The sequence below is a fragment of the Loxodonta africana genome, chromosome 10 (assembly GCF_030014295.1).
Source record: "Loxodonta africana isolate mLoxAfr1 chromosome 10, mLoxAfr1.hap2, whole genome shotgun sequence".
Lineage (NCBI taxonomy): Eukaryota > Metazoa > Chordata > Mammalia > Proboscidea > Elephantidae > Loxodonta > Loxodonta africana.
Genome location: NC_087351.1, coordinates 43,281,651 through 43,307,605, shown reverse-complemented (window position 1 = coordinate 43,307,605; position 25,955 = coordinate 43,281,651). Strand labels below are relative to the sequence as shown.

The window sequence follows — 25,955 nt, the reverse complement described above, 5'->3', positions numbered from 1 at the left end:
GTAGGTTCCTCATACATATATGTTGCACAATACCTCCAGCAAGTCAGGGTCAATATAATGGAATCTAATCAAACATATTTGCAGCAAAATATTTGAATATTCATGTTATGTGGGCTAGAGAATATAAATAGCCCCTCTCTCTATATATATATACACATACACGTATGTGCATACATACCTTCAGATACATACATGTCCATATACCTTATCTGAGAGAAACTATAAATAACCTCACGTAACTTCATTCAGTTTTGCCACCAGATTAGTTACAAGGTTCAGAGCTTTTTTGAATTTTAGAGTTGTGGATGAAAGGATAATGCATATTACTTGAATGTATTTGTTTGGAATCCATTAATTTTAAATAGTTATGTAATATCTTGAATAATTTAACATTCTGTAGTCCATGTTAAATTTTTAAACTCTTTATAGTGATTTAGTGCTAAGTCCAAATGAAAATATTTTCAGTATTTTACCTTAGTTCAGTGCAGAGATGACCACCTGGAGCCATGTGTTATGATGGATTATGAGGCCTTAACTAGGCTTGGTGAGAGAGAGTGCCACAATCCATTAGTTATATCTGTTATAGTTGTAAAATTACAAAGTGGCAGTATATTTGCCAGGTTTCTGTGATCCCTGATGTATCTCGTTGAAGGTAATACTGTTGGATCTTTCTACCCCAGTTTCAGTGTGTGGTTGTACATAAATGCCTGTTTGATAGCACGATGTATTTTAAGTCCATTATGCTCGAAGGTAAGTCTGCCTCTTCAGCAAGATAAAAATATCGTTATCTTCTCATGGATGTAAGATTTTCCTACTTAAAAATTAATCCTTAACAGGTCTACATAATTGCTATAGAAAGACAAAAAAAATACAAACAGCCTTTGAAGACTACCACCTATTCAGAGGAGAGTGGCAGAAATGAGTCATTTTCATCAGATGGACTGCTTGAGTTAGTCCACACAGATCTTGGCACACTAAGTAGACTCTGGCTTGCCGCACTTCAGGATTTTGCTCTCTTAACTTTGCCTTCAGAATTTGCCTCCCAACTTCCTGTTGAAGGTAAGGAGGTAAAATTTTAGATATAACCTAGAGTTTCGGTTAGTAATTTATATTTTCAAAAATTTTCCTTTCGCAAATAATGTTTATCTGGAACATTTTCCCTGGGATAATTTTCATTCAGAGGATAAGCATGTGAGAGTTGTTTCAGGGTAAACACCTACAAATGGATTCACTGATTCACAGTAACCTCACAGGTTACTTCCACCTTACCCTCAAAGCAGCTATAAGTTTACATGCCCACCAACCACAAGTTTCTGTTTTTCCACATCTTCCCAACCTTATATGTTATCATATTCAGTAATTTTTGCCAACCTCATGGGTATGAAATAGTATTTCATTGTTTTATTTTGTATTCCTTTGACTGAAGATCTTTTTATAGGTTTATGGGTGGTTAAGTTTCTTTCGTAAATAGTCCTGTAGGGTCGCTATGAGTCAGAATTGACTCGACGGCACTGGGTTTTTTTAATCTTTGCCCATTTTCTATTTGGTGTTTGTCTTTTTCTTATCGATTTTTCAACTTTTGATAAATTTTTAATACCCTACCTTTCTGGTTCTGTGTCTTGTAGATATCTTCTCCCAGTCATTAGTTTATCTTTTCTTTCACTTTTTATGTAAAGATCAGAAAGACTTAGAAGCTTTACAGTTCTGCTTTTTACATTTTTGAACTTTAATCCAAGTGGAATTTGTGTGCGGAATGGGGGTAGAGATCTAATTTTATAGACAGTTACTGATATCGTATTGTATAGGTTGGATACTTGTACACTCATTCTTGTCTGTGTTATTCCAAAATGTCTTAGCTATTATTGTTTCTTTACTCTCCGATATGAATTTTAGGATCAGTCTTTCAAGTTCTATTAAAATTTTGATTGGAATACTACACAAAGAGATATGTAGAGTATTGATTGTAGTACTTTTCAGTAGCATAAAATGGAAACAATGGAAATAAACTGATTCATATAATTTAACAGCAGAAATGAATGACAGATATATCAATGTAACTAAATCTCAAAAACATGTTAGGTGAAAAAAGTAAGTTCAGAAAGGATGCATACAGTATGATACCTTTGAAGTAAACTTTTAAATGCATAAAGTAATATCATATATTTTTGAATATATACAGAGCCCTGATGGCACACTGGTTAAGAGCTATGACTGCTAACCATAAGGTCAGCAGTTTGAATCTACTGGCCACTCCTTGGAAGCTCTATGGGGCAGTTCTACACTGTCCCATAGAGTTGCTGTGAGTCAGAATTGACATGACAGCAACGGATTTTGGATTTGGTGAATATATACGTTTTACTTTAAAAATGTAAAACCATCCTCAGGAGTGATTCACACTAACTTGATGAAAGTGATTAGTGAAGGAAGGGCAAGAATTAGGGATGTACCAAGATTTTTTTTTTTTTTTTGTAAGAAATAAAGTAAGATGAGACTATGTTGGCATCTCCTGCCTGGAGGGGAGATGAGAGGGTGGAGGGTGTTAGAAGCTGGTGAGATGGACACAAAAAGAGAGAGTGGAGGGAGAGAGCGGGCTGTCTCATTAGGGGGAGAGTAATTGGGAGTGTGTAGCAAGGTGTATATGGGTTTTTGTGAGAGAGACTGACTTGATTTGTAAACTTAAAGCACAATAAAAATTATGAAAAAAAAAGCAAGAGATTTAAGAAAACAAGGCAAAATATTAACGTCAGTCTTGGTGCAAAGTGGGTATCAGTGTTTTATATACACATATTTTGTTTTAAAATATGATTAAAAATAAAAATTTAAGAATTAGTGTACAAAATCCAATCAGCGTCTAATCTCTAAAATCTACAAGATATTGCAAAACCTCAACAACAAAAAGACAAATAACCCAATTAAAAGATGGGCAGAGGATATGAACAGGTACTTCACCAAAGAAGACATTCAGGCAGCTAACAGATGCATGAGGAAATGCTCACGATCACTACCCATTAGAGAAATGCAAATCAAAACTATAAAGAGATACCATCTCACCCCAACAACGCTAGCGTTAATCCAAAAAACATAAAATAATAAATGTTGGGGAGGTTGTGGAGAGGCTGAAACGCTTATATACTGATGGTTGGAGTGTAAAATGGTACAACCACTTTGGAATCGATTTGGTACATCCTTAAAAAGCTAGAAATAATATAAAACTACCATACGATCCAACAACCCCACTTCTTGGAATATATCCTAGAGTAATAAGAGCTCTCACACAAATAGATATGTGCACACCCATGTTCATTGCAGCACTGTTCACAATAGCAAAAAGATGGAAACAACCAAGGTGCCCATCAACGGATGAACAAATTATGGTATATTCACACAATGGAATACTACGTGATGATAAAAAACAATGATGAGTCCGTGAAACATCTCATAACATGGATGAATCTGGAAGGCATTATGCTAAGTGAAATTAGTCAGTCACAAAAGGGCGAATATTATATGAGACCAGTATTACAAGAACTCGAGAAAAGGTTTAAACACAGAAGAAAGCATTCTTTGATGGTTATGAGGGTGGGGACGGGGGGAGAGGGGTATTCACTAATTAGATAGTAAACAAGAACTATTTTAGGTGAAGGGAAGGAGAACACACAATACAGGGGAAGTCAGCACAACTGGACTAAACCAAAAGCTAAGAAATTTCCTGAATACAACCAAACATTTCAAGGGACAGAGTAGTGGGGGTGGGAGTCTGGGGACCATGGTTTCAGGGAGCATTTAGGGCATAACAGAGTTTATTAAGAACATGCTCTGTATCCCACTTTGGTGAGTAGTGTCTGGGGTCTTAAAAGCTAGTGAGCAGCCATCTAAGATGCATCAATTGGTCTCAACCCACCTGGAGCAAAGGAGAATGAACACCAAAGACCTGAGGAAAATATTAGCCCAAGAGACAAAAAAGGCCACATAAACCAGAGACTCCCATCAGCCTGAGACCAGAAGAACTAGATGGTGCGGGCTACCATCAATGACCACCCTGACAGGGAACACAACAGAGTCCCTGATGGAGCAGGAGAAAAGTGGGGTGCACAACTCAAATTCTAGTAGAAAGACCAGACTTAATGGCCTGGCTGAGACTTGAGGGACACCAGAAGACATGACCCCTGGACTCTGTTAGCCCAAAACTAAAACTATGCCTGAAGCCAGCTCTTCAGACAAAGATTAGACTGGACTATAAGACATAAAATGATACTGGCAAGGAGTGTGCTGCTTAGCTCAAGTAGATACATGAGAGTAAGTGGGCAGCTTCTGTCCAAAGGTGCGATGAGAAGACAGAAAGGGACAGGAGCTGGCCAAATAGACATGGGAAATACAGGGTGGAGAGTAGGAGTGTGCTGTCACATTATAGGGAAAACAACTAGGATGACATAACAATGTGTGTATAAGTTTTTATATGAGAAACTGACTTGAATTGTAAACTTTCACTTAAAGCACGATTTGGAAAAAAAAAGGATTAGGGTGGGACTGTAACACCTTTACTAAGGTCACATCCCTGATCTAATATAAATAGAGTTTTCCTGGGTGTGGTCTGCACCACCTTTTGTCTTACAGGAGATAAAAGGGAAACACAGAGAGTAGGTGACCTCATACTGTAACCAAAGAACACCACTCAGGTTCTTGTCCTGTCTTATTAGCCAATTGAAATAAGACAGGCACTGATTGCAAGGGAAACAGAAAGTGGCAAGTTTATTGTCTTCGGGTACAAGGAGCGTGTGGGGTTCAGTAACCACAAGGCCACGTGCTTACTGTCTAAGGGGGCTGGGGAGCTTTTTGTTTCCAGTTGCATTGGGGGTTGGGTTTGGTACCCGGAACTTTCCGCCCTTAGCCCTCCCTTGCCCGTATTTGGAGATCCAGGTATTAAATCATCTTCCATCGGATGTGCGTGTAGTGGGACCCCTTGCTTCTAAAATGGAATCAGGTGAAGTCATGGACTGAGAAATATTGTTCCTTCTGGTGACAGGTCCGGGGGGGGGGGGAGGGTTGGTTGAAGGATGTGATTTCTTCAATCTGCGCATGCTTCAAGGTGTAGCTTGGGCCAGTTCAGTGGATGGAGCCACTACTGCTGTGACTACCTGAAAAATGCTGCTCAAAACAAGCTTGTGGTTAGCAAGACAAAGAAGGGGGAGGGAGGTGTTGATTGACGTTTTCAATACCACTAAGAAAGCAGTGCCTGGAGCAGAGTGCGTCCTTTGGACCTGGGGTTCCTGTGCAGAGAAGCTCCTAGTCCAGGGGAAGATTGAAGACAACGACCTTCCAGAGGAAGCAGAGAGAGGAAGCCTTCTCCTGGAGCTGACACCCTGATTTTGGACTTCTAGCCTACTAGACTGTGAGAAAACAAATTTCTCTTCGTTAAAGCAAAAAAAAAAAAAAAGTAGTCTACAATTTTCTTATAAAATTAAAGGTATATTAAGCCTATAATTCAACATTTGTCTGCTAGGAGAAATAAAAGCATAGAGAACAAAAGATACTGATAACATAGAAGCATGGATGAATCTACAAAAGCACTGTTAAGCAAAAAAAAAGTCAGTCACAAATGAGTACATACTATGTGTTCCCATTTAGGTGAAGTTCCAGTTATATATATGAAAGGAAAGTCTATTGTAATAATCTGACCCAGGGACACAATAGAAGGTCCCAGATAAAATGGAAGAAAAATGTAGAACAAAACTCAAATTTCTGAAAAAGACCGGACCTACTGGACCAATACAGACTAGAGGAACCCCCAAGACTGTTGCCATAAGATATCCTTTGAATTTGGAATTAAAGCTATTTCTGCAGTTCACCTTTCAACTAAATAATAGATTAGCCTATAAAATAAACAATATCACTCGTGAGTAATGTGCTCCCTTTAACAATTAACAAATGGTCAACATTTACACTAAGGCAAAGATGAGAAGACAAGGAGGGGAAGGGAAGCTAGATCAATGGAAACAGAACAAACAGAATGGAAATAATGAGAATACTGTCACATTGTAACCAATGGCACAGAACAACTTGTATAAAAATTGTTTGAAAAAAAACCCCATTGACATCGAGTCGATTCCGACTTACAGCGACCCTATAGGACAGCGTAGAACTGCCTGATAAGAGTTTCCAAGGAGTACCCGGTGGATCCGAACAGCCAACCTTTTGGTTAGCTCCCGTAGCTCTTAACCACCATGCCACCAGGGTTTCCAAAAATTGTTAAAGGGGAACCTAATTTGCTGTGTAAACTTTCACCTGAAACACAATAAAATTTTTTTTTTCCCTAAAAAGTCAGTAAGTAGGTGCCTTGGGGTTTAGGGGAGTGACTGGAAAATGGAAAGGGGTACAAGGGAACTTGTGAGAGTGATGGAAATGGTCTATGTCTTGTAAAAAGGAAAAGAGAAAATGTATTCAAAGCTAATCTCTTCTTTTGTTCTCCTCAAACTGTTTGCTTCCCCTTTCCTTAGGTGGTGCTTTCTACACAGCAGAAACTGGTGAAAATGCAAAATTGCATTATTACAGCTCCTGGGCACTTATCCTCCAGGCTGCGGCATTGTGGCTTACGAGTACGGGCTTTGTTGCTGCTGACCCAGATGAAGGCACAGCTAATCTTTCAAGGCCTGTAACACCAACTTCCATGTGTCAGGGTTCATCATCTGGAGCTGCAGTGAAGTCCCCTGAGGATGTCTACACTGAGAGATTCCATCTTATTTTAGGTCAGCATGTAGGCTTATCTTTGAGGTGCACCAGCTGCCTATTAGCTCTTGGTGACTATCACCCTATCACTTTATTCTTTTTGTAAGATCCATATAGTACCCAATATATGGTATACATAACACACGCGTATGTATGTACATGTATATATGTAAAATATCAATATACTGAGAGGTCTTCCACATCTCAATATTTGCAAAGTTTGAGAGACTACATTTAGTGACACAAAATTATAAGCAAACATTTAAGGTGAAAGATTAATGAGATTTTTAGATTTGTGGCATTTAACGCATTTTTTTGCTTTTCTGGAACTTCACTTTTAAAGTGAAAATATTTTTTAGATAACACAATGCTTCTAGCATAAATGGAATAAATGGTTTTTATCTTTAACCTAATCCTGAGGAAACACACGATAAGATTGTTACTGGTAAAAAAAAAAAAGTTACTGATCAAATGAAATGCAAGGGTTATAAAGATAAATGATTTCATTATGTGCAATTTATGGTTTACAGAACTTCTGTTATTATTCTTTTCCAGGCCAGGCATGACCAGATTTTGTACATCCTTGTGTATATTAAATTTGTTTCTGTTTCCCATGGGATGAGAGCTTTTTAAAAAGAAACTTACAGAATGAAAGTTTGCAGAGTTGTTATGAACACAAGCTGAGCAGTGTGACTGCCAGAGTTCAAATTCTTGATGTGTCCCATTGTCACTGACCTTGAGCAAATTAAATTCAGCTCTCTGTGCATATTTCCCTATCTCAAAATGAGTGATAATAATAGTTCCTGCTTCATCAGGTATTGTGAGAATTACATGAGATTATAAGTGTGTGTGTGTGTGTGTATATAAGGCACAATGCCTGATACAAAGTCATCACCCAATAAATTTTAGTCAAAAGAAAGAACATTATAAAACTCTACAAGTTAAGTTCTGTGGTACAATTTTATTGTAATTTGTGCATCTTTGAACTGCTTCATAGCAACTGAGCAATACTGCACAAGCCTAGTTGGGATTATTCCTATGTACATGTAAACAAAAACAAACTATTAAGAAATTTGTCTTATCACTTGTTTAGAGTATTAATTCATTGTGGTTTATTTAGCTTACCTTTCTGCTAAGATGGAAACCCTGGTGGCGTAGTGGTTAAGTGTTACTGCTGCTAACCAAAGGGTCGACAATTCAAATCCGCGCTCCCTGGAAACTCTGTGGGGCTGTTCTACTCTGTCCTATAGAGTCACTATGAGTCGGAATCAACTCGATGGCACTGGGTTTGCTTTGGTTGGTCTGCTAAGATTGTATATCTTATTATCAAAATAGAAGATTAATTATTTAACTTTGTAAACTAAGAATCTCAGGGAAGCCTTATTTTCTTTTTCTACATTCTACAGGAATCAGTGTGGAATTTCTGTGCTCCTTGCGCTCAGATGCAACCATGGAAAGCATTACTGCTTGTTTACATGCATTACAGGCCCTTCTGGATGTTCCTTGGCCCAGATCTAAAATTGGCAGTGATCAGGTGATTTCTTGTTTTTTGTTAAGTTCCTGCAGATTTCAAGGAACAAACATATTCAGGTTACTTCAGTGAATAGACCGAACACAGAAATAAGAACAAAACTAAACAACTGCATGCCTAGGCCTCAGAACTGGAATGCCATCAGCAGCTCTGGAGACCCTGTCTCTGACTCAGTCACTTTCTGTCTCTGCTTCTATTGCTGTTATTTCTGCTGCCACCAACTAACCGCTCTCTCCTGTTGTTGTTGCTATAGCAGCTCTCTATTCAGACTTTCTGTGATGATGAGAAACTTCTGTATCTGTATTGTCCAGTAGCCACTAGCGCGTGTGGTTTTCCCTCTGTGTCTTCCTCTGCTTCTGTGCACCCTGCTCTTTAAATACATTTGTATCTTATGTTCCGTTTTCCCAAGAGAAGGTCTGACAGGTCCGTGTAGTCATTGTGCGTGACAAAACATTTCTGGTGGGCTGAGTTCTCCCTCCAGGTCTTTTTAAGAGACTTCTGGCCAGCCTGTACATGGAATCAGGCATTAATCCCTGGCCCAGTTGTGGCCATGGTAAAAAGGCCACTGTACAAAGTATGGCACTTTCTTTGACAGATTTTCTCAAGGGCAACTGTGCATCGTATGTTGTCCAGCATATTAATATTTCATCATTGACTTTTGGGTATTAAGAAAAATGGGTGGTCTGATTTTCTGGTCTCTATATTTTTTTTTTATAGACTGTGATGTAACTGATAAATACTAATTAAAGCATTAAGTAGGTTCCTACTTATCATAGATTTGAATAAATTTTAAGCCAGTGCTTCGAACCAGTTCAAACCAGTTCTGTCATGGCCAACAAAGCCAAACTGGAATAGATCTGAATTTTTACAATTTGAGTGATCCAAAACAGGAAAAATTATGAGTTGAAGCCCTGGAATGGGAGTATCAGAGAGATTTAGTGAGCCCGTTCAGGAGCCTGTTGCATGAGATTGGATTATTGCCAGGACTGTGAAGCACAGTGCACATTAATCTTTCTGCAGGGCAGCGCTGTTTGCCACTCTGCGCAAATTTCAACAGAAAAGACATTTGGTTGCTATGCAACACGTATGAAGCCCTTGTTTTCTAAGAGGGAGATTAAGTTTCTAGCAGCAGGGCTTTGACCTGTAATTTTTCCCATTCCAGTTACTATTCTAGTTCACCCAGACTCTAAAAGTTCAGGTCTGTTCTGGTGTTGCTTTCTTGGCCGTGAGTAAACTGGGAAGAACCAGTTCAAAGTGCATTTTTAAACTCTTTGTGCTTGTTTATCCTGTGTGTTAAAACAAGTATTATAATGGCATATTTGCTATTACTTTGGAAGATGGGAGTAACCAGAGTGAATAATAGAAAGAGAAGGGAAACCAGAATAGTATTTGTCCAGTGTATTTTATTCTTTAGAGAGGTATCCATTCTATGCTTATTAATTTAAAATCTACTTTTAATGTCACATACTTCATCCTCATTCTTTATTATTACTAAAAAACCTTAATATAAATCTTGGAATCTACATTACAGCCCTGCAGTTTTTTGGCCAAATTTCCCATCTTGTTTTGCAAATTTCCTCATCTTTTTTTCCTAGTTTAGGACTGTATTAAGATAATCTTTTGTCATAGTGCTGTCTCCTCCAATACTGGACAAAAACCAATCTAGAGTTGGTTTAAAATGGACCAAATAGTACATAACACTATTTGAGAAACTAACCGCCCCAGTGTTTAGCTTTTCCTTTTTACTGCTAAATATAGGGAAGAGCATTAAATGAGATATTGTGTAATACTGCTTCTAAACCTTACTCTAGGAAAACTTAGCCAGTGTTTTTAAAGAGACTAATAATTTAAGAAGGAGTCCTGGTGGTGCAGTGGTTAAGCGCTCGACTGCTAACCAAAAGATCGGCAATTTGAACCCACCAGCTGCTCAGTGGGAGAAAGATGTGGCAATCTGCTTCCATGAAGATTACAGCCTTTGATCTGATGAAGGGTAGGACAGTACACAATATTGGGGAAGTCAGCACAGCTTGACCAAGGCAGAGTCGTAGAAGCTTCATCAACGCATCTAAACTCCCTGAGGGACCAAGTTACTGGGCTCAGGACTGGGGACCATGGTCTTGGGAAATCTGTCTCAGTTGGCATAACTTAGTTTATAAAGAAGATGTTCTACATCCTGTTTTGGTGAGTAGCGTCAGGAATGTTAAAAGCTTGTGAGCAGCCATCAAAGATATGTCTGCTGGTCCCACCCTGTCTGGAGCAATGGAGAATGAAGAAAACCAAAGACACAATGGAAAGATTAGTCCAAAGGACTAATGGACCACAACTACCACAGCCTCCACCAGACTGAGTCCAGCACAGCTAGATGGTGCTACCACCAACAGCTGCTCTGACAGAGATCACAATAGAGGGTCCCATACAGAGCTGGAGAAAAATGTTGAACAAAATTTAAACTCTTTCAAAAAAAAGGACTGCACTTCATGGTCTGACAGAGACTGGAGAATTCCCTAGAGTATGGCCCACCAACAGCCTTTTAACTCAGTACTGCAGTCATTCCTGAGATATACCCTACAGCCAAAGATTAGACAGGTCTGTAAAACAGACAGTAATACATGTAGTTCATCCATGTATACATGACTAAATAGGCACAACAGCCCAGGGACGAGGACGAGAAGGCAGAAAGAGATAGGAAAGCTGGACGAATGAAAATGGAGAACCCAAGGTCAAGAAGGGTAGAGTGTTGACACATTGCAGGGTTGGCAACCAATGTCACAAAACAATATGTGTATTAATTGTTTAATGAGAAACTGCTCTATAAACTTTCACCTAAAGCACTATAAAATTTTTTTTAAAAAAATATTACAGTCTTGGAAACCCTATAGGACAGTTCTTCTGTGTCCTATAGGGTCTCTGTGAGTCAAAATCTACTCAACAGCAGTGGGTTTAAGGAGCCCTGGTAGTGCAGCAGTGCTTAAGCACTTGGTTGCTAACCAAAAGGCTAGTGATTTGAATCCACCAGCCACTCCACAGAAGAAAGATGTAGCAGCCTGCTTCCATAAAGATTTACAGCCTTGGAAGTCTGTGGAGCAGTTCTGCTCTGTCCTGTCAGGTCACTGTAAGTCAGAATCTACTCAACGGCAACAGGCTTGGTTTTTTGTTTTGGTTTTAATAATTTAAGTTCACCTATATTAATTTGGAAGTATGAATCTAGGAAAATTGGAAATCCTCAAAAATGAAATGCAACGCATAAACATCAATATGGTAGGCATTAGTGAGCTGAAATGGACTGTTATTGGCCATTTTGAATCAGACAATCATATAGTCTACTATGCTGGGAATGACAGCTTGAAGAGGAATGGTATTGCATTCATTGTCAAAAAGAATGTTTCAAGATCTATCCTGAAGTACAACGCTGTAAGTAATAGGATAATATCCATACGCCTACAAGGAAGACCAGTTAATATTATTCAAATTTATGAACCAACCACTAGGGCCAAGGATGAAGAAATAGAAGATTCTTATCAGCTGCTGCAGTCTGAAATTGATCAAACATGCGATCGAGGTGCACTGATAATTACTGGCGATTGGAATACGGAAGTTGGAAACGAAGAAGAAGCATCAGTAGTTGGAAAATACGGCCTTGGTGATAGAAACAGTGCTGGAGATCAAATGATGGAATTTTGCAGATTGATGTCTTCTTCATTGCAAATACCTTCTTTCACCAACATAAGCGGAGTCTGTACACGTGGACCTTGCCAGATGGAGCACACAGAAATCATATTGACTACATCTGTGGAAAGAGACGATGGAAAAGCTCAATATCATCAGTCAGAACAAGGCCAGGGGCTGACTGTGGGATAGACCATCAATTGCTCATATACAAGTTCAAGCTGAAACTAAAGAAAATCCGAGCAAGTCCACGAGAGCCAAAATATGACCTTGAGTATATCCCACCTGAATTTAGAGACCATCTGAATACATTTGACACATTGAACACTAGTGACCGAAGACTGGACGAGTTGTGGAATGACATCAAGGACATCATATATGAAGAAAGCAAGAGGTCATTGAAAAGACAGGAAAGAAAGAAAAGACCAAGATTGATGTCAGAGGAGACTCAAACTTGCTCTTGAGCATTGAGCAGCTAAAGCCAAAGGAAGAATCGATGAAGTGAAAGAACTGAACAGAAGATTTCAAAGGTCGGCTCGGGAAGTCAAAGTATTATAATGACATGTGCAAAGAGCTGGAGATGGAAAACCAAAAGGGAAGAACATGCTCGGCATTTCTCTAGCTGAAAGAACTGAAGAAAAAATTCAAGCCTCAAGTTGCAATAGTGAAGGATTCTGTGGGTAAAATATTAAACGATGCAGGAAGCATCAAAAGAAGATGGATGGAATACACAGAATCATTATACCAGAAAGAATTCAATGTTCAACCATTTCAAGTCAATGTTCAACCATTTCAAGAGGTGGCATATGATCAGGAACCGATGGTACTGAAGGAAGAAGTCCAAGCTGCTCTGACAGGAATTGATGGAATATCCATTGAGATGTTTCAACAAACAGATGCAGCACTGCAGGTGCTCACTCATCTATGCCGAAAAATATGGAAGACAACTTCCTGGCCAACTGACTGGAAGAGATCCATATTTATGCCTATTCCCAAGAAAGGTGATCCAACCAAATGTGGAAATTATCGAACAATATCACAAAAAAAAAAAAAAAAAACAGAATTTTGCTGAAGATCGTTCAAAAACAGCTGCAGCAGTATACCGACAGGGAAATGCTAGAAATTCAGGCCGGTTTCAGAAGAGGACGTGGAACCAGGGATTTCATTGCTGATGTCAGATGGATCCTGGCTGAAAGCGGAGAATACCAGAAGGATGCTTTAAAAAAAAAAAAAAAAAATTTTTTTTTTTGGATGTTTACCTGTGTTTTATTGACTGTGCAAAGGCATTCGACTGTGTGGATCATAACAAACTATGGATAACATTTTGAAGAATGGGAATTCTGGAACACTTAATTGTGCTCATGAGGAACCTTTACATAGATCAAGAGGCAGCTGTTCATACAGAACAAGGGGTTACTGATTGGTTTAAAGTCAGGAAAGGTGTGTGTCAGGGTTGTATTCTTTCACCATACCTATTCAATCTGTATGCTGGGCAAATAATCCGAGAAGGTGGACTATATGAAGAAGAACGGCATCAGGATTGGAGGAAGGCTCATTAACAACCTGCATCATGCAGATGACACAACCTTGCTTGCTGAAAGTGAAGAGGACTTGAAGCACTTACTAACGAAGATCAAAGACCACAGCCTTCAGTATGGATTACACCTCAACATAAAGAAAACAAAAATCCTCACAACTGGACCAATGAGCAACATCATGATAAACGGAGAAAAGACTGAAGTTGTCAAGGATTTCATTTTACTTGGAGCCACAATCAACAGCCATGGAAGCAGCAGTCAAGAAATCAAAAGACGCATTGCATTGGGCAAATCTGCTGCAAAGGACCTCTTTAAAGTGTTGAGGAGCAAAGATGTCACCCTGAAGACTAAGGTGTGCGTCACCCAACCCGTGGTATTTTCAGTCGCATTGTATGCACGTGAAAGCTGGACAATGAATAAATAAGACCGAAGAAGAGTTGACGTCTTTGAATTGTGGTGTTGACCAAGAATATTGAATATACCGTGGACTGCCAAAAGAACGAACAAATCTGTCTTGGAAGAAGTGTAGCCAGAATGCTCCTTAGAAGCAAGGATGGCGAGACTGCGTTTTACATACTTTGGACATGTTGTCAGGAGGGATCAGTCCCTGGAGAAGGACATCTTGCTTGGCAGAGTAGAGGGTCAGCGGAAAAGAGGAAGACCCTCGACGAGGTGGATCGTAACAATGAGCTCAAGCATAACAACGTTTGTAAGGATGGCGCAGGACCGGGCAGCGTTTCATTCTATTGTGCATAGGGCTGCTATGAGTCAGAACCGACTCGATGGCATCTAACAACAACAACATATTAATTTGTGAAGGGGGAGGAATTTTTTTATCATTATCATCTCCATTAGAAACTAGTAACACCTTTGTTTATTTATTTGTTAATGCTTTACATTAGTACCCCTTAACCAGGTTTTCGCTTCCTGTGTTTTTAGTTACCTGCGGTCAGCTGCTCTTCACAAATGTTAAATGAGTAGTAGCATGATGAAATCTCATGCTATCCCCCTCCATCATAACTTTTATTGTTATAATTGTTCTATTTTAGTATTAGTTATTGTTAATATCTTAATGTACAAATTAAACTTTATCATAGATAATGTATTTATAGAACAAATCATAGTATGTTTAGGGTTCAGTACTATCCTAGTTTCAGGCACCCACGGGAGGCCTTGGAACATATTCACCACAAATAAGGGGAGACTACTGTATTCTTTTTCTGAAATTTGCTATGGCGTTCAATATTACTATTTTTCACCAAAAAAATAGCATATGATTTCCAATACAGTGTCCCCTAACTGTTTTCTGTGATAGGACTTGGGTATTGAGTTGTTGAATGTTCTGCATCGAGTAATTTTGACCAGAGAATCACCTTCCATTCAGTTGGCTTCACTTGAAGTGGTAAGGCAGATTATATGTGCAGCTCAAGAACACGTGAAAGAGAAAAGAAGAAGTGCAGAAGGTGAGTATTACTCTGAAGGCTAAATTAATCACATACCATTGTTTTTATATCTCTGTAGTTAAGATATTCTTTTGTGTATAGCACAAAACAAACATCTCTAGACATGGCTTCTAAGTCCTTTAATTCACCTCTGCATGTTAACTTGAATAATTAATTGTCAGTAGCTAAGCAACTATTCTTTGGGAAAAGAAGAATTTTAACGAATCCTGGGGGAGGTGGAAATCTCTTATATTAATAGAGTACTTACTTTGGTTATTGCTGGAGCTCCAGCTATCAGATTCACTTTATAAACAGCAAGAAGGGAAGTAACTAGACAATGTTTTAAGGCTTAAAGGGTTACTAAGGATCTGTTTTGATCCACTGCAATAAGAAGTCATAAGGACAGCTATGTTTATCTCCGTAACTGCTCCTCCGTCAAGCTTTAACACCCAAGACTTCAGCCATTTAAATGTGTTGCCTATCACAGAAATGCACTAAATTGCCTTCCACCAAAAGCAAAACAAACACAGAGTGTTTATTCAACACTGTTATTTCTCTCTTTTAGTTGATGATGGGGCTGCTGAAAAGGAAACCCTGCCAGAGTTTGGAGAGGGAAAGGACACAGGAGGACTTGTGCCTGGGAAGTCTTTGGTCTTTGCAACACTGGAATTGTGTGTATGCATTCTAGTTAGACAGCTCCCAGAACTAAATCCTAAATTGACAGGTAGCCCAGGAGTAAAAGCTGCAAAGCCGCAGATGCTGTCAGAAGATGGCAGTAGATTGGTTTCAGCTGCACTGGTTATTCTATCTGAACTTCCTGCAGTATGCTCTCCTGAAGGTATGCTGTGGTATGTGATTGCTTTACTTGACACTAGGAGGAGCGAAATATTTTAATAGATTATGGAGCCTAGTTGCTAATCCTTTTCACATTAAGTTAATGTTGACCCAAAGGTTGGAATACTGTTTTTAATCCTTGAAGATTAACATTACATTTTAGTAATTTGTTTTACTAAAAGCGTGAAAATAAATACAAAGATAGCAAGAACTATAGATAGGTATGCTCTTCTACGATTGATAATAGTGGAAACCCTGGTGGCATTGTGGTTAACAGCTATGGCTGCTAACCAAAAGGTCGGCAGTTCGAATCCACCAGGCGCTCCTTAGAAACTTTATGGGGCAGTACTGCTCTGTCCTATGAGGTCGCTATGAGTAAGAATTGACTCAATAGCAACGGAGTATGATTGATAATATTTTAAACCAGTCAGTGGCAATTGTTAATTCTTGGGCACGTTTTGGTATACCATCTCTAGTAGATTTTGACTACCTTGGTGATGACAAGTTTGTCATCATAGCCAGTTCTATTTGAAATCAAGTCCATATTCTTTAATATACACTTAAAACCCTGCAGGTGGCTCTGCTGGGTCATTAAAAAAAAAAAAAATTTTTTTTTTTTTTTTTTTTTTTGTCATTACCTCCTCCTAATTCCTTCTGTGGAAATCCTATACCCAGAAGGCTTCCTGTTTATCCCCGTTTCTGTGCTATTGTCCATGGTGTTACTTGATGTGAAATGACATATCCCTTCTCTACTTTTTTAAATTTTACCTCCCTCCAAAGTTCAACTCCAGGCCTACCTCATCTGTGAAGGCTTCCCTGGAAACACTAGTTAATACTGAGTTTTGTTTTTTCACACACATACATATGATGCTTCTATATGTACATATGTAGCTTTTATATGGCATAATATACCTGTTACCCATTGCCATCAAGTCAGTTGACTCATAGCAACTTTGTAAGACAGGGTAGAACTGTCCCATAGGAATTCCAAGGCTGTAAATCTTTAAGGAAACAGACTGCCACATCTTTCTCCCTCAGAGTGGCTCCTGGGTTCAAACTACCAACTTCCTGGTTAGCAGCCGAGCGCTTAACCGCTCGCTGTGCTACGAGGCCTCCTTTATGTCATATAGAGGCATTGTATGTAATTTTTTATTATATAGAGAGAAGGTATATGCAGACACGGATGCCTTATTTCCAGCTAAATTTTACATCCTCCAGGGAATCTAGCATGAAATAGGTACTCAGTAAATACTTAGTAATTGGTAAGTATATTTTTACTTGAATGTACCTTGACCAGTTTATGTCCTGTCTTATTTTTAGCCTCATGACTTTAAGTTTCAATCTGAATTAAAACCTGTACTCCTTGTTCTCACACACTCACTTAAACTACAAGTGGGAGAAAAATCGTTAGCAGAGGATTAGAGTTAAAAATAATCCTTTTATTTAGTTTTGTTGAGTAGCATCTGAGAAAATTGGATTGATTGTTTTAGCTTTAGTCTCTTCCGTTTCATTTTAAACTTGTAATTGATTTTTCAACACCTTAGTGGCCATAAAAATATTTTGTATTGAGTGAACCTCTACAAATTCCTTGAAAAAATAATTTACAGTTCGACATTTGTCAGCAACCAAATAAAAGAAAATAAGACAGAAAAAGCATAATGATACTAAGTGATACATTTTGTGTCAGTTTTGTGTTATTTATCTTTTTGATTCTGGATTAAGAAATGACAGATGAAGTGTTTCCCAGACATCGTTGCTTTCAATTCTGATTTCTAAAGGAAATATTTTGACTCTTTTTAAAAATAATTCCACGAATTATGTAACAACTTCTCCAGTTATAATTGTCAAAATTTAATCCGGCCTTAAAAGTCTTAATAAAGTTACTTAAATTATCTTAACAACTGACCACTCTGACTGGGATCAGATCAGAGGGTCCCAGACAGCGTGGGAGAAAAATTGTAGAACAAAAACTCAAATTCACAAAGAAGACCAGACTTACTGGTCTGACAGAGACTGGAGGAACCCCTGAGACTATGGACCTACAACAAGCGACTATATGAGATCAAAAGGGCAACATTTGCCCAGAAGCAAAAATGAGAAGGCAGGAAGGGGTAGCAGTTCAGAAGGAAAGGAAACAGAAAACCTAGAACGAAAGTGGGGGAATTCTGGCATGTTGCAGGGAATGAAACAAATGCCGTGGAACACTTTATGTGTTCCATGAAAAACTAATTTGCTATATAATCTTTCACCGAATGCATAATAAAAATTTAAAAGCTTTTCAGCCATGAGGGAAAAAAATAATAAATTATCTTAACAGTTATAATCCTTTGTAAGAAATAATCTTAAAAACTAGAAATCATTGACATCGTCTTATTCATGATTTCTGATGAGTAAGATTTCTCATGATTATTCATATGCAGGCTGAAATGCAGTATGTTTTTAAGAATGTGTCTTATCTTACAGGAAGCATCTCAGTTCTTCCTACTATACTGTACCTCACAATTGGGGTCCTCAGAGAAACTGCTGTGAAGTTACCTGGGGGCCAATTGTCTTCAACAGTTGCAGCTTCCCTACAAGCTCTGAAAGGAATATTGTCTTCTCCCATGGCCCGAGCAGAAAAGAGCCACACTGCTTGGACTGCCCTTCTCCGTAGTGCTTTAACAACAATTCTTGACTGTTGGGATCCAGGTAATTAAGGCTCTTTGGAAGCAGTTGTTCAGTTCTAAAAAGAAAGAGGGGCAGTTTTCTGAGGATAAGCTATGTACTTGTTCATATTTAGCAATCTGTCATCTGGAGAAGACCATGTTCACTTAGCTGTGTGTTTAGAGGGTATGTATCAGTGAAAAGAAAATACCTGTATTCTCATTTTAGTATCTTTAACCTTTAAAGGGATTAAATGACTGGCAGCCTATAAGTTAAGTTGGCATTGAGGAACCTTCAAGTGTCATAGTATGCTTATTATCCTCATGCCAGCATCTTCTGGCTAGCTATGTGTCTGACCAAGTTACCCAACTTCTCAAAGCCTGGCTTCCTCGTTAACAAAATAAGGGTATTATGTTACAGGAAATTGTTAGAACAGTAACATAATATATGAAAAGCATCTAGCTTATTACCTGGCATGTATCAATAAATGATAGCCAGTATTATTTTCAGTATCTGTTAAAATTTGGTTTTCTCCTTTCTTGTGTGAGTTTCATTTTCGAAAGTATGTTATAGTGATTATAAAAAGTCTTTAGACATATTACAAATTATCCCTACCTTCTTTCTTCTGTCTATAAACATCAAAATTCACCACATCCAGTTTCATGTGCTAAAGAGTTTTCAGTGGACTTCAGCATTTATTGACTATCCACTTTGTACCAGAAATTGAGAGTTTAGTAGAGTCGGATACCTGTAAATTGTTGTAGGGCATGGTCAATATCATAAGAAGCTCCTTGAAGGCAATAATAATGTCTTTATCTTCACATTTCTAGTACAATAAAAAAAAATACTGGCAAAAGTGGGGGGCATAAACAGCTCTGATACATACCCTCTAAACACACAGCTAAGTGAACATGGGTCTTCTCCAGATGACAGATTGCTAAATATGAACAAGTACATAGCTTATCCTCAGGTGGAGTCAGGTGGAGCACCATCGATAGGGTTCTCCAGAAGCATAAGCTGAGGTGCAGTTTGGGGAGCAAGAGGTTGATTAAGGAGCAATGCCTGTGAAGGAAGAGGTCGGGTAGCAACATTGGGTAAAAGAAGACCTCAGAATGCAATGCAGGTCCTCAACATACCTGTTGGGAGCTCTGGAGAAAATATTGCCCATCAGAGTGTCCCACACAGGACAGAAATGTTCTACCTGAGATATGGGCCGCTCCAGGAAGAGTGTGATCTCAGGCAACGTGGTTCTCTGTAGCTGAGGCCAAACCTGAAGGAGCTGACATCCCCCCTTGAAGGGTATCTCAGTGGTGCATCTCCGTATCTACCACAAGAGGCTTCTTAGAAAAGTCAGTTTCTTAAAGGATTAGAAAGCATTCTCCATGTTGATGTCATAGAAATGGATCCTAGGTACAAGTTTGATCAAAATCCTGGAGATACAAGTAGCGTACATTTGGGGACAGCACGTAGAGCAATGAGAGTGTGATTTGGGGAAGAAATAGTAGGAGGGTGCTGAGTGATGATAAGTAGAGAAAGAGATGAAGGTGGATGGTATGGGAGCCAGATTAATGGAAGGATTGACATGGTTGTAATTTGGACTTCCTTTAAATAGGCAATGTGGAATCCTTAAGGAGTTTTAAGAAGGGGAATAATGTGTAGAATTTACATTTCTAAAGGATCACTCTGGCAGCAGTATAGAGAAGAAAGCAAGACTCCTGGATGTAAGATAGTAATAGTAAGGATAAAGAGGAGCAGAATGAAAAAAAGTAAAATGTTTAAAGTGTCAACAGACTTTACTGATAGTTTGGTTTAGGAGTTAAAAGGGTAGGGTGACTTGAGCACTGGTGGTATCATTAACAGAAGTGAGTTTTCAGGGGAAAATCGTGAGTTGAGTTTGAAATGCCTGTGGGATAATCAGATAGAGCAGAATATATATCACTCTGGAATTCAAGAAAATGGTTTGGGCTAGAGGTAATTTTGGACTACAGTATTTGTGAGTTGTCAGCTCAACCTATGAAATCAACCAGCGTCACTTTATGGGAGTTTATAGAACAAAAAGAGGACCAAAATCAAGAGGAAAGCAATCAGAAGATAATGCAGTCACGGAAGCCAAAGAAAAGAGTTTTGGTAAACAGAGTCATCATGGTAAAACACTGCAGAGAAGTCAAATAACATAGGGAATAGAGCTCATGGTGTTGAGGTACAAATGAGGAAGGGAAGAGATCAAAAGATCTCTTGATGTGAAGAAGAGAAACAGCTTGAGGACTTTTTAATATAGATATTGTAGGGGAAAAACATCACAAAGTTTAGTAAAGCAAACAAAGTTTTATTTGGCATGTATTCAAAAATAAATGGGAAACGGACAAGCATGCTGCCAGAGCTAATGTCTCCCTGAGTCCAAGGAATTATTACAGAGTAAGGAAGAATGGGAAAATGGACAAGCATGCTACCACAGCCATGTCTATCAGAGTCCAAGGAAATGACAGAATAGACAAAAGTGGGAAAACAGGCAAGAATACTGCCATAGCCATGTCTGCCCGAATCCAAGGAAGGTTACAGAGTCGTCAGTTTTTATTAACATTACAAATGGGCAAAACCATTGAAATCTTCATCTTTTCACAGATTGGCTAGAAACTGTCATCCTACATTTTGAATTGTCTTTCTTAACAATCATTGGTTCAGGTTTCAGTAACAACAGTCAGGAGGGTCTTCATTGGTCCAGCAAATTTCTATTCACTAAATGTTAATAGAAAGATAAGAGTAGGAAGTCTTTTGTGTTCCGGCTTATGTGAAAGTTTTCCTAAAAGATATCTTCCAAGATTATTCTATTGTCTTTATTCCTCAGGGCCCAGTTGATGTGTCCTTGTGAGTCCTTGTATGCCCAGCTCTAGCTGGGTCACATTCTTTATACTCAAGGACAGGGAATAATGACTCCAATATTATTTCCTAAATCATAGACTATAGCATGTGTTTTAAAAAAACTTGCTCTTGAAGGTAGGGTAGCTAAAGCGAAAGGAAGAAACAATGAAGTCAAAGAGCTGAACAGAAGATTTCAAAGGTGGCTTGCGAAATCAAAGGTAGAGTATTATAATGACATGTGGAAAGACCTGGAGATAGAAAACCAAAAGGGAAGAACACACTCGGCATTTCTCAAACTGAAAGAACTGAAGAAAAATTCAAGCCTCGAGTTGCAATATTGAAGGATTCTACGGAGAAAATTTTAAACGACACAGGAAGCATCAAAAGAAGATGGAAGGAATACACAGAGTAACTATATCAAAAAGAACTGGTTGATGTTTAGCCATTTCAGGAGGTAGCATAAGATCAGGAACCAGTGGTACTAAAGTGAGAAGTCCAAGCTGCACTGAAGGCATTGGTGAAAAACAAGGCTTCAGGAATTGACAGAATACCAGTCGAGATGTTTCAGCAAACAGATGCTGTGCTGAAGTGCTCACTCATCTATGCCAAGAAATTTGGAAGACAGCTACCTGGCCAGCCAACTGGAAGAGATCCATATTTATGCCTATTTCCAAGAAAGGTGATCCCACCAAATGTAGAAATTATCGAACAATATCATTAATATCACCCACAAGTAAAATTTTGCTGAAGATCATTCAAAGCAGCTACAGCAGTATATTGACAGGGAACTGCCAGAAATTAAGCCAGATTCAGAAGAGGACGTAGAACCAGGGGTATCATTGCTGATGTCAGATAGATTCTGGCAGAAAGCAGAGAATACCAGAAAGATACTTACCTGTGTTTTATTGACTATGCAAAGCCATCCGACTGTGTGGATCATGACAAATTATGGATAATATTGCGAAGAATGGGGATTCCAGAACATTTACTTGTGCTCATGATGAATCTGTACATAGATCAAGAGGCCGTCGTTCGAACAGAACAAGGGGATTGCATGGTTTAAAGTCAGGAACAGTGTGCATCAGGGTTGTATCCTTTCACCATACCTATTCAATCTGTATGCTGAGCAAATAATCCGAAAAGCTGGACTATATGAAGAAGAATGGGAAATCAGGATTGGAGGAGGACTCATAAACAACCTGTGATATGCAGATAACACAACTTTGCTTGCTGAAAGTGAAGAGGACTTGAAGCACTTACTGATGAAGATCAAAGATCACAGCCTTCAGTATGAATTACACCTCAACATAAAGAAAACAGAAATCCTCACAACTAGACCAATAAGCAACATCATGATAAACGGAGAAAAAGATTGAAGTTGTCAAGGATTTCATTTTACTCAGATCCTCAACACTCATGGAAGCAGGAGTCAGAAGATCAAAAGATGCGTTGCATTGGGCAAATCTGCTATAAAAGACCTCATTTAAAGTGTTGAAAAGCAAAGATGTCACCTTGAAAGCTAAGGTGTGCCTGACCGAAGCCATGGTGTTCACCTCATGTGCCTGCAAAAGCTGGACATTGAATAAGAGAAGACTGAAGAAGAATTGATGCTTTTGAATTGTGGTGGTGGCGAAGAATACTGAATATACCATGGACTGCCAAAAGAACAAACAAATCTGTCTTGAAAGAAGTGCAACCAGAATGCTCCTTGGAAGCAAGGATGGTGAGACTATGTCTCACATACTTTGGACATGTTGTCGGGAGGTATCAATCCCTGGAGAAGGGCATCATGCTTGGTAGAATACAAGGTCAACGAAAAAGAGATGGATTGACACAGTGGCTGCAACAGTGGGCTTGACCACGATTGTGAGGATGGTGCAGGACCGAGCATTGTTTTGTTCTCATGTACATAAGGTCCCTATGAGTCGGAACCTACTTAATGGCACCTAATAACAACATAGCATGTGTTCATGCTTATTCAATAAAAAAAGCACCAATGCGGTGGGAGTTGGAAATACTAGAAGGGAAACAGAGTCCCTGTCTAGGCAGAAAGGAATAGAATTCACTGCACATTTAGGATTGGCCTCTCCCAGTGCCAGATGAAGAAAAAGAGATAAGGATGGGAAGTAATTAGAAGTTTTTATGTAGAGAGTTAGAATGAGCTTGCCTCTTAAAAAAAAAAAAAAGTATTTTTGTAATGTGTCAAGGAATGGGGGGGTTGGCTAGGGCCTAGAGGAATTAGCCTCACTGCTGAAAGAAATTAAAGGAGCTGCTCATGACAGGTAGAATGTTTGCAGTGTAACAAATTACTGCAAACCTTAGTGGCTTAAAATAACAGGGATCTGACAGCTTCTGTAGGTCAGAAATTCAGAAGCAGCTTGGCTTGGTGGTTCTGGCTCCAAGTCTCTCATGAGATTACTGTTGCTGTGTTGGCTGAGGCAGCAACTAGAGAATCCATTTCCAAGATGGCTCACTCACATGACTGTTGGCAAGAGGCCTGTCTCTTACTGGCCATTGGCAGGAAGCCTTGGTTCCTTACCACATGGAGCTCTCCACAGAAATAAATGCTTAGGGGTCCTTGCATCTATTCTAAGTAAATGGGAATAAGGTAATTTCACAGGGGCAGGAGGATAAAGGAATTTTAGAAGAAATAGGAAGAGGAACCCAGGAGAGCTTCATCTCACTGAGAATAAGAAGACGTTTTTACTAAACAGACTAGCTGACCGTGCTAGTTTCAGGTTGCTGTAAATGACTAAAAATAACTGCTGTATGGGAAGCAGTGTAGCATCATGATTAACAGAATCAAACTGCCTACCTTACTAATTGTGTAACCTTGGACTCATGGCTGAATTTCTGATTCCCAGATTCTCATCCATAAAACGAGGGAAATAAGGGTACCTACCTCGTGGTGGTGGTGTAAGGATTAAATATTTAATACATATAAGGTGCTTATAACAGAGCCCTGGTAGCATAGTGGTTAAGAGTTCGGCAGCTAACCAAAAGGTCAGCAGTTCAAATCCACCAGCTGTTCTTTGGAAACCCTGCAGGGCAGTTCTCCTCTGTCCTATAGGGTCACTATGAGTCAGACTCGACTTAAGGGCAACGGGTTTGGTTGTTTTGTTCTTGTTGATAATAATGCTATCATAACTTTAAAAGTTACCAATGTATCTGTTTTACCTTAAAATTATTCAGATAACTTCTATAAATCACATTCATAAAATTTTGCTTTCATTGCTACTGTGTCACTCAACTGTCAACTCTATATTAGCTCCCCGAGGTGTCCCTGACAAGCCAATATAGACTATCTTCCTCTGTCGCTTTCTCTTGTCTCTTAATATTATTCTGTATTGAAATTAAATTTATTGCTTCCTAGTTTCTAGTATATCTCCTCCTCTGAGAGCAGGCTTTAAGTTACTCACCATGATATTTCCAGAGCTTAGGAGAGTGCCTGACACATAATAGATGTTTCTTAGGTGTTTGTTGAATGACTGTTACCAAAGTTACTATAATAATATGTCATTTTTCTGTAAGTATCCTATTCTTACACAATTTAATGGGTTGAATTTGCCACACCTTTTTCTTTTCAAATAACATTGACTTTCATAGCAAGTTCATTAAAATTAATGAGCCTGTGGCTTTAGACAATGAAGGCAGCTTATTTCTAATTAAAAAATACTCCCCCTCCCCCCAAATGATTGTGACCTGTGCACCTATTTTCAGGTTTTTTGGTACTGTTGAAAAATGATATGGGTAGACAAGGTGCTAAGGTATTTTCAGTTGATGTACATATTAGCAAAATATAAGTGCTTTAAACTTAAACAAAAAATAATTGTCCAAGCATTTTTCTGTTACTCTGTAATAAAAATAATTAATAATAGCTTAGCTAAGATGTATTGAGCACTGTGTGCCACCTGCTATTCTAAATGCTATATGTGGATTAACTCATTTAATCCTAACTCTATAAATATAAATATTGTTGTTATTTGCATTTTACAGATGAGAAAACTGAAGACAGAGAGGTTAGGTATCCAACTAGTAAATGTATACCACCAAAAAAAGTAAATGTATATTCCTAGTAAATTTGTATATGTGTTTACTCATGTCTTTGATTTTGAAGATTATAATTACTTTAGTAATTCTTGGCTCTATAAGTACTTATAGAGCCCTACAGTATTTGCTAGGGTTCTTGTAGTCACTCAGTGTTCATCATCTGTATCTGCTAAAAGAAACTGTTGCTACCAAACTAGAGACAGCTTCACACAGATTTAGTTTCGGACTCTGGTACACTCGCCCTGGTATAAAGCAGTATTGGAAACTCTGGTGGTGTAGTAGTTAAGAGCTCGGCTGCTAACCAAAAAGTCAGCAGTTCAAATTCACCAGACACTCCTTGGAAACCCTATGAGGCAGGTCTGCTCTGTCCCATAGGGTCACTATGAGTCAGAATTGACTTGACGGCGATGGGTTTTTTGGGTTTTGGCGGCAGTATTGGAATCTGTTTCTAATAGATCATTTCTCCTTGCTAGATGGAACACACCAAGAACTTGATGAAGTCAGTCTACTTACTGCTGTGACAATATTTATTTTGTCTACCAGTCCAGAAGTAACTACTATCCCATGTCTTCAGAAACGCTGTATTGAGAAATTTAAGGCCACTCTTGAGGTGAAAGATCCTATAGTAAGTATCTTTAGCAGAGAGTTGTCTGTCATAGGACTATATTT

The 25,955-nt window shown here is 38.8% G+C and overlaps 1 protein-coding gene across 6 annotated transcripts in view; it reads left to right on the top strand.

Moving 5' to 3' along the window:
• Positions 1–25,955, top strand: part of HEATR5A (HEAT repeat containing 5A) — a 141,462-nt gene that overhangs the window by 111,538 nt on the left and 3,969 nt on the right. For 4 of the 6 annotated variants that reach the window (XM_064292379.1, XM_064292380.1, XM_064292377.1 and 1 more), the window contains 7 exons: positions 837–1,059; positions 6,495–6,743; positions 8,130–8,257; positions 14,774–14,921; positions 15,466–15,738; positions 18,198–18,422; positions 25,760–25,911. In XM_064292379.1, coding sequence (XP_064148449.1) covers positions 837–1,059; positions 6,495–6,743; positions 8,130–8,257; positions 14,774–14,921; positions 15,466–15,738; positions 18,198–18,422; positions 25,760–25,911 — 1,398 coding nt within the window. Of the gene's footprint in view, positions 1–836; positions 1,060–6,494; positions 6,744–7,278; positions 7,538–8,129; positions 8,258–14,773; positions 14,922–15,465; positions 15,739–18,197; positions 18,423–25,759; positions 25,912–25,955 lie in introns of those variants that run through there. The other 2 variants (XM_064292381.1, XM_023546094.2) reach the window with 2 other exon arrangements.